This window comes from Gavialis gangeticus, unplaced genomic scaffold (assembly GCF_001723915.1).
Source record: "Gavialis gangeticus isolate Ggan-Ray unplaced genomic scaffold, GavGan_comp1, whole genome shotgun sequence".
Taxonomy (NCBI): Eukaryota; Metazoa; Chordata; order Crocodylia; family Gavialidae; genus Gavialis; species Gavialis gangeticus.
In genome coordinates, this window is record NW_017729032.1 from 207,960,735 (window position 1) to 207,970,513 (window position 9,779).

Genomic DNA, 9,779 nt, shown 5'->3' on the forward strand with positions numbered 1-9,779 from the left:
CCCCTAAGCATAACCTCCCCCACTGGCCCCTCATGGACAAATAGTTTTTGCCTGTTTAATTTGCATAATAAGTAAGATGTACTTCATAGCTTAGGTGGTGTTGAATATTAGCAATTAGCATGGCAAGATGAACCTTCACTTTCGTATACTGCACGTATAGGTGTATGGTTTCTATACTTTCTTTTGCTATAATATAAGTAGCAAGAGACAACTCTCTTGGAAAGTCTGTAAATTATTATGGGCTTTCAGGATTGATATTGTGATCTATATATAAACAAACTCAGGAAATCTAATGAGACTGCTCACATGAGTAGAAGCTACAGGACTGAGCCTAAGATGTTAGCTGTTACCTAATAATAATACTACTACTAATAATAATAATGACAGTTTTGTTTTTTTCTCCTTGTATTCTGGCCTGTTTCTAAGTTTCTCACATCTCAGTTGCTGCAGAAGTTGTTGAGAGTACAGAGCCTCCTACTGAAGAGTCAACTGAAGCTATAACCCCACCTAAAGAAGCAGAAGAGGAGGAGGAAGTTAACAAAGAAGATCAAGCGGATCAAGGTGAAGAAGAAAGAGAAACAAGTAAGTATAGCATCATCTAAAATGATGCATGTCACCAACTGAAAACATGTCACTGGTGACATAGTGGCTAAAAATAACCATGTACTGCTGGCACAGCACAGTATGGGCTGCTACTGCGCCATCATTTAGTACTTCCAAAATGACAACTCAGTAACAGCATCATAGGGGCACATGTAGACGCGCCTACTGTATAGACCCGGGTTTGATTCCCAAATGCAGGTATAACTACAGCCACTGAGGCACTGAACGTCCAGATTTGGTCTGGCCTTTGGATATCGTCGTAATAGTCTGAGGAGGGGATGGAAGGTCTTGACAGCCTCCACTCCATACTCCTGCCTAGGTGTACATGTCAAAGGTCCTGGTGACCTCTCTCCCACACACCCTGATCTAGAATGATTAACGATTGCCTAACATACTCAAGTTTATGTTTTATTACTGTTTTTAAAAATGGAAATTATACTTGTACATAGGATCATTTGTATATGTGTATAGTACCATTTACTAACACATATGCCAAACTGTGTTAGTAAATGACTACATTTGCAAAGTTGAGATTAGAGAAATTAAAGATCAGGCTAAAGTGTTTGCTGAAACACCTATTGGGCTCAGTGACAATTTTCGCCTGGTCTGGTCACAGGAAGCAATTTATAGCCATGACCAAAAAAACGCACGGCTGCAGATAGCTTCAGAAGTGGCAGATCGGGTGAAAATCTGAACCCTTGTTGCATGTTTTGGAAATCAGTTGTCCTTTCACGCTTATCTTGAAGGAAAGGTAGCTATTGTGCCCATTATCTTCAGTGAGGTTTAACCCAATCCACAATAATCACAATATAAAAAGAAGTTTGGTTAGGGAAGAAAATAGGATTTCATCATCATTTACAATCACTCAGTTTTTCATATTTATGTTATAACAAATATTTATTTTACAAGAAAAAGTCTTTCCTGGAGGTTGTTCTGATCAAGAATATGATGCAAGCAGAGTTTGAAATATAAATCCAAAACAGGACACCAGTGCTCTCTCTCTCACTACAAAGAAGATAGAACTATTTGTGAATTTATCACCTTGTAGTAAGCCAGAGAGTGTGCTCAGACTAGCCATCAGACATGGGAGGCTTTGCATTCTGGATAAAGATCTTATGGCTTGATCCAATTTAAGGCACTTGGACACCATCATTCAGAAATCTAACATGATTGATGAGAAAAACCTAGTTTTTTTAAATAAAGACAGTATAAATTGGATATAACTGTTGCAAATGACATTGAAAAGAATTCAGAAATTAATTTTTAAAATTATCATTCTAGAATATTTTATCAAAATCAGAAAATTCTGCAAAACGCAGCTTCTGCATTAATTATATTTTATCAGTAAATCTGCCTAATTAAAAATTGGACCTAATATTTGTAACTGTTTAAACTGTTCAAAGTTGTAAACCTTTAATCATGTAGTTCCCATCAACAGATAGTTGATTCTCAATTTTTTATCAGTCCATTTCACAATAAGGCTAATTAAAGATTGACCACAGGAGTCAGACAGACAGTTAAGCAGCTTGAAAATATGCTGAGACATGCCCTAATCATCCAGGGCCAGTTCCCTGAATTCTTGTAATTTTTTTGCCCTCATTACTACTGTATTAGTTCATGATCTCTCATAATGAAGCCCCAATTAAGCAGTCAGCAGCCCTAGTAATTAGTAGCTTTTTGATGAACACAATCAGTTCATTTTATCCTACAGCATCTCCTCTATAAGGCCTGAAGCGCAAGTAAGAGTTATGTACTTGTGTCCTTTTATTTATTTATTTATTTATTTTAGTAATAGGCTCTTTATGTTGCTAACATGAATACAGTAAATAAAAACATCAGTTTATCATTGATATAGTGCCTAGGAGCCCAGCTGTGGACCAGCACTCCATTATGCGAGGCACTGAATAAACCAAGGGGAAAAAAACATAGAGCAGAAAAGGACACAAGCAACTGTGAAGTCAGTTAGCCTAAATATAATACCCAGGAAGATGCTGGAACTAGTTATTATTAAAAAAGAATTGTAAGCAACTAGATGATAATACACTGCTAAGAAATAGCCAATATGTTTTTGTTTTGAATGAATCGTATCAAACCAAATCTAATTTCACACTTTGATGGTGTAACTGTCTGAGGAGTTGGGGGTGGGAAACAGCTGCTCCATCTCGACTGTTAGTAAGGCTTTTGACAGTCCCAGATGACAGTCTCATAGGCATAACTAGGAAAATACAGTCTAGGAGAAATCAGGTCAACGCACAACTTGTTGAAAAAGCATCTTAATTATTAAGAGTCCGCTGTCAAATATGTTAAATAAGGCAGGGTCTGGTACTATTCAATATTGCCATTCTCCGTGATGTGATGAAGAAAAATTTGAAGATGACACCAGCTAGAAGGAATTTCAAAGAATTTGAAGGACAGCATTAGAATTTAGAGTTATCCCGATAAATTGGAGAAATGGTCTGAAATCCGTAAGATAAAATTGATTAAAGACATGCACAAAATATCGCTTTTACCAAGAAAAAGTCAAAAGCAAAAATAAGAAATTTAGAATAACTGGATTGGCAGTAGTACTGCAGAAAGGGATTTGGGGATTACAGGGGTTATGAACTGAACACAGGTCAATAATATGATGTTGCCAAAAGGCAAATGTCATTTAGGATGATATTAACAGGAGTTTGGTATGCAAAACATGAGAAGTTATTATTTTGTTCTACTAGGCACTGGTGAGGCCTCAACTGGAGTACTGTGTCCAGTTTGGAGCACCACAAATCAAGACAAATAAATTAAAAATGGTGAGGGGACAACAGGAATGTTAAAGAGGTTTAGAATCTAAAATATGAAAAAAGAATTGGGGTTATGTTCTGACATGCATTTTAAGTATTCCAAATCCTGCTCCAGTTTGGAGTGGTTCAGATTCACGATGCTTCATACACATACACCTCTACCAAAAGTGCTTCATAATGGCCAAGAAGGCATGCAGCAGCTGCATTCTCCAGCATGACTCTTAGCCTCCAATCTCTCTGGAGGTTCCCAAGGACAGCCGAGCACATAGGAGAACAGCAGATTCAGGTTCATTGTCTGCCCCCTGTCATAAAGAGTGAAGCAGTATGGGATCAGGAGGACCAAGCAACTGTCTGTCCTGTTCTTCTGAAGGATGTAGGCATTTCAAAAAGTGTTTCAAAAAACATCTCAAAGATATTCCCCTTTTTTATGAGAACCATTTTTGATGCACTTTGGCCATACATATCTGCATCTCGCTGTTTGGAGTGCTTCAAAGAACTTTGAACATTTCAAATAGCATGTCTGTTTGTAGCTTTGGTTTTTAGTGTAAAAAAGAGAAGGCAAAATGGGACTTGATAACCGCCCGTAAAAAAAAAAAAAGATAAAAAATTGTTTTAAAAGGGGCCAGTGATAAGCTGTTCTCCTTGTCTACCAGGGCAAGACATGAAGTAGCCTCAAAGCAGTTTGGTTAGATATTAGGAAAAACTTATTAACAACTCTAAACATGACTGAGCACTGGAAAGGGTTACCCAGAGAGTAGAGATAGCAAAAAATCAGAGTTCTGGCTCATGAGAAGTTCAGATAAAAAAAAATTAAAAAGATAAAATCAATGTTTTTTGGAGGGTCTGGCAAACCAGATGCTCCCAGGATCTTCAGCTGATCAGTGAAATTGAGATTTTTGTCCACAGCTGATAGCAGCATCAAAATTGAGTAGGGTGTCATTTTAATGAACCATTTCAGGAGTCTTCCAGCATCCCCAAACCTCCAGCAGGCTACCTGTTGGCCAAGGATCTGCAGGTGCTGGAGTCCCCAGCTCCGAGTCAGACCTGCCAAGAATCCAGCGAGGGCTCTCTTGGAATTCTAATTTGGATTTGGTGAAAATTTGATGAATCTAGGATGTTTCAAATGAAACATTTCAGAGTCAAACAAATGCCAATTTTCAACAAAATATTTTATTGGATACTTTCCAGCCAGGTCTAGTAAGGAAAGAATCCCAGTCATTGGCGATTTTTAGAATGGGTTGGACAAATTTCTATCGAGATCCTTTAGGTATATGTGACACTGTAGAGCCCTGGGGTGAACTAGAGGACTTCTAGTGTTCCCTTCCTTCTAGGCCTACATTTCCATAATTCTGTATTATGCCAATTTTCTGTTAAGGGTAGGATTTTTCAGAAGTGCACAGTTTAGAGATCTTTCCTTAATAACTGACCAGACAGATTATTCTGAAGTCTATATTATGTTTTCTAGGAAAAGTTGCACTAAAATGAAATTAAAGAGAAACCTACAACTTGAAGCACAAGTAGCTTATAATACATTTATCTCAATTTTCCTGTTTGTTTTTCCTAACAGTAAATACTAGTTTCGAAGAGAAGGAGGAGGAAACAAAGGAAGCTGAAGAGCCAGACATAAGTAGAGATGACTAACACCAAATAAGAAAATTACACAGAAATACTTAAGTAAAATATCCTTGTGTTATTCTTATCTGATGAATGACCATGTTTCATTGTTTTGAATAAACATTTTTTATTGGTAGTTTATGAAGACAATGCCTTCCTGATGATTCTCTGAAATCAAGAGTATATTGTTTCCAAGTCTGGTTTATTACATATAGTATCTAACTACTGGCTGAATTAATTGTGGGACTAGACACATGCAACAAGTTACTTGTATGCATAAGTATTTGTAGGATCAAGATTTTGAACTGCTTCACATTATGGCTTATCAGTGGAGCATACATAAATGAGAAGGAAACTTCTCTGGTTTTCTGTAATAGGTCAGACTATTGGTACCTGGAATCCAGTAACTGGCTCCTGGCAGTCTGTATTGGTTCTTCACAGGAAAGTAAACCTTGGTTGTTCCAACACACTTCAATTCTTAGGTGGCATCACAAAACATGGTTTCCATGTTGGAAACTAGATTATACGTCTACCAATATTTGTGAAATTGTAAGGTTACAAAGCAGTTAACCAAGCATGTGCAATGCCAAGTAAGTAGTTCAAAGTGTATCTAGCCAGGTGGGTTGCACAAAATAGTATGTGTGCACACACTGGAAGTGGAGGCTTTTGTACATCCCCAGTGAATGAGTGGAACTGCACAAACCTGATGCAAAAAAATCTCTTGGTGCTTCAGATAAGGTTGATTCCTCATGTATAGCAAAACTAAATTAAAGGAAACTAAATAGGAAAGGCTGCATTAATGCCATGTTCAAGTTACAATGTTGATGACAAAAAACAAGAACATACAAAATTTAAGATTTTCTCAGTAACTTGAACTCCCTCATGTTTACATAATATTTAGGCCTTGCTTCTGCACATACATGAGCACTTACTTAATTTTTAGCACATGAATAGTTTCAATTGATTTTAATGAGTATTCTTGTCCTCTGCCAGTTAGGCATGTGTATATGTGATGGTAAGCTTGGAGCTTAAAATAAAAAGTTAGCAGCCTGAGGCTATTCCATTTTTCTATATATTTCATGAGATATCAAACCAGTGTTCCTGAAACTAGAGTAACTACCTGTAGTCTTCAACCTCAGACCAGGATAACAAATAGAATTCCACCTCAGGCGGAAAGAGAAAATAGTGACAGGTTTTCTTGTAATTTTATAACAAACAATTTGCTTGAAACTGCTCAGGAGTTTGGGATGTTGGTAGTAGAGATGAATTAATAGATAGCCACAGTAGTGTAACTAGGGATGGTTGAGAGGGGCACCCAGCCCAATGCCAAGTTAGGAGGAGCACTGGAATCGCCCCCCATCCTATGGAGTCTGCATCCCAGCAGCAGCACTACCATGCTGAGAACAGTTCCTGGTTGGTACTGCTTTGAGAGCAACATCCAATGTCAGCAGGGAATGCACAGTGGCAGCAGCTGCAGCTCAGCCAGGACTGCATAGGATGGGTAAGGATAAGCCTGCTGCCCTCCTGCCTCCTCTTGGAACCTGCATTCCTCCACCCTTCACTCTTGAAGTGCGTTCCAACCCTCCCAGCTGTCCTGCCGGGTTTGCCCCAAGTGCCAACTCTGTTGCTTATGCTACTGGACAAGACAGCCATGGTAAAGAGGCCATGGATGTAAAATAAGTGGAGTTTATAATCTGGCTGGGTAGTTTTTTCTCCTGTCTAAAATGTTTTAGTGAATTAATAGCCATTTAAATTTTTCAAAATTAACATATTCTTCTTCACGGTAAGGGTGGCCAAAAGTAGGAATGGGTTTCCAAGGGAGGTGGTGCTCTCCCCTACCTTGGGGGTCTTTAAGAGAAGGCTGGATAGGCATCTGGCTGGGGTCATCTGACCCCAGCACTCTTTTCTGCCTAGACAGGGGTTCAGACTCTATGATCTGTTGAGGTCCCTTCTGACCTTTGAATCTATATTCTGTTGTAAAGTTGATGAACAGCTACATAACATATTTAATCAGACATTGCTACCTCAAGGGTGCCTTAATTAAAGTTGAGTTCATTCTTGACCAATTTATTAATTTTTTTTCCCCCTTTAAGCTCTTTATGAACTCTGATTTTCAGGACACTAACCACTGGGGAACGCTTGGTAGCTTTTGGATAGATTTCCTGTTTCTGTAATCTAGGGATTATGGTACATTTCCAGTGCACAAAGGAAACTATCAGAACTGTGCATAGAACAAATAAGGATATAGAAACAAAAATTCAATCTTCAGATTTATTTTATTTTGGTTTGCCCCCCTTCTCCTTTTTTTAAGTGTTGTACCACTTCTATTTAACTGTGTTTTCAGTTCAGGGACACATGTGACCTCTAGTGGTAGGACTCCAAGATTCACATCTCCTTTTGGAAGGGCCTGTAGTAGCATTGTAGCTGTGATGGTCCAGGGACTATACAAGAAGTCATTTGTAGGGCAGTTGAGACAGGTGAGAGCCTCTCTCTTTTTACTCAGACATTAACTTATTACTGTTATTTTGCCTTGGATCTCTGTTCTTAAAGCAGGACTCCATTTTGCTGGGCACTGTACAAGCACTGAATAAAAAGATGTTCCTTGCTGCAGATTGCTTACAGTTTACCACCTTCATTGCTTCAACATCATTCAGCAATGGGCTTCGCATTGTTAATTAGAATGTGTTAGTTAGTGTTCTAATCCCATACTCAGAAACTTGCATTATTAACAATAACTAGATCAGTTTCTAAATCAGATACAAGCACCTTAAGAAACCAAACAAGATAAAAATATTGTAGAGCCTCTGTAAAATGGTTATTTGGTAGCAGGCACCTGTGAAAAAATGGTTTTTGCAAAGAGATTGTTCTCTCTTCCATGGTTTATCTTTCCTGCTTTCGTCTTCATTCCTATGCACTGGAAGGTGCTCATTTTTGGGGTGAAGTTACATCACAGCAAATTTGGGGTTCCATGACACAGGGTCAGGAGCACAGTGCCCAACAAGGTTCTGCATGTGGATTCCTTGATGCAGATTAAATTTACTTTGTTCAATATTTATTAGTGTATTGCTTCCCTTGCAATGGAAACTGCAAGCACCTTGATAACGGAGAGAAAATATCATTACTGTTCAGCCTGGCTTCTAGAAATACTTCTGCATGCTCTGCCAAAATGTTATTTTCCAAAATTTAATGTCTTAGAGAGAGGAAAAAGAATTCCCAAAGCTTGCTTTTCTGAGATACTTGAAGTTTTTCTTCTTCACCTGCCCACTTCAATTTTAGCAATACATGCCTGAGACAGACCAAACTGGCACACATTCAGCCAGATCTAACATGAGACTTTTGTCTAGATATTGTGAACAGTGTCAGGTGTTGGGGTGGATGCTGGTTTGGATTCAAAGCATTGAACATATCTCTAGAAGTTTCTATAAGGAGTTCATCACCTTGGTACCCACATTCCTTTTTCCTAAAGTTAACTGGAGCTGTGACATCTCTCTGAAATATATTAAGACACGTGTTTAGTTATGGGCTCTAATTATTCATTTACATATCTGTTAGTCTCCCAACTTTTAAAACATGGGCCTACTTGGATTCATTTCTGAAGTTCTGATTCAACAGAGTTTCTATCACAAAGCAGGTTGATGTACAAGATAGCAGTTCTCTAGTTTTATTTCCCTACAGGTTTGAGCTGTAGGAAAACCTGTTCTGTAAAACAGTCCAGCTATTTACAAACCAAGCCTCTTTCAAAAACACTGAGAGCTGCATGTGTAGGAAATGCCCCATCCTAACAGCTAAAGTGTAGCCTGGCTTATTGATAAGTCAATGCCTACTGTTGGCCTGTCACCATGCTGGCCCGCCACTTTGTCTAGGGCAGTCTGTCCAGTCTTGTCTGCCATGACTTGTTGGGAGTCAATCTGTTAAAATAAGCGGGAGGCTGCCCATTTAATACCCTGATGCCGGGGGGGGGTCACACAATTCCAGCCTTCCCTTATTGTGCCCCAGGCCTTGCACATGGCATCCTAGAGTAGCTCTTTACTCTGGCTCGTGGCTGGGCCAAACTGAGCCCTTTGTTAGGCCTCATATATTATCCTTTTACTCTGTCCCATCGGGCCTTATTCACACTGCCCGCCTCTCACTGGGGCCTCTTGCACTCCACCCTCTCCCACCAGGTCTCTTACATGCTGCTTCTCACTGAGCCACACCCAGCCTACCCTGCACCCTTGTGTGACCACGTAGGCCATCAGGCTTGCCTACTCACACTCCTTGACTGGACCTGGTGCAGCCTTTCAGGTCTCTTCCACGACCCTCATCCAAACAGTGACCAGACAGTTCGCCTGGCCCTGGATGGAGCTCTGACCCAAGACCCTCTCTGGGTGACTTGTCACTCTCACCCCCTTCACTAGAGCCTCAGGGTCTTGTACCCCCTGAGCTCAGGTGCTTTTCTCTGGGCATGCCCTGGCCCCACCACACACTATGCCCCCTACACTAGGGCTTCGAGGTCTTGCACCCCCTGGGCTCAGGTGTCTCTCTCTGGGCATGCCTGGCTCCCACTATCCTCAGGGTCTTACACCCCCATGGACTCAGGTGCCTCTTAGTAGGCATGCCTGCCTCACCAGACCACCCTTCCCCAGCAGGGTGCAGTTTTCATACCCAGAACCAGACGCCTCCTGTCATTGCCATAGCTCCTGCCCTTACCTCCAAGATGTTCCAAGCAGTTGCTCAGCCAGGTGTTGCTCTTTCAGCTGCCAGCAGCAGACTGCTGGCTTGGCCCCAGACCCTGGAACTAAA

General features: G+C 40.2%; 1 protein-coding gene across 1 annotated transcript in view; it reads left to right on the top strand.

The window, feature by feature from the left end:
• RSPH1 (radial spoke head 1 homolog) overlaps positions 1-5,133 on the top strand; it is a 20,509-nt gene extending 15,376 nt beyond the window's left edge. Inside the window, exons 8-9 of the mRNA XM_019523877.1 lie at positions 427-582; positions 4,951-5,133. Of these exons, the coding sequence (XP_019379422.1) occupies positions 427-582; positions 4,951-5,024 (230 nt within the window). The 3' untranslated portion in view covers positions 5,025-5,133. The remainder of the gene's footprint in view (positions 1-426; positions 583-4,950) is intronic.
• The last annotated feature ends 4,646 nt before the right edge of the window (positions 5,134-9,779 follow it).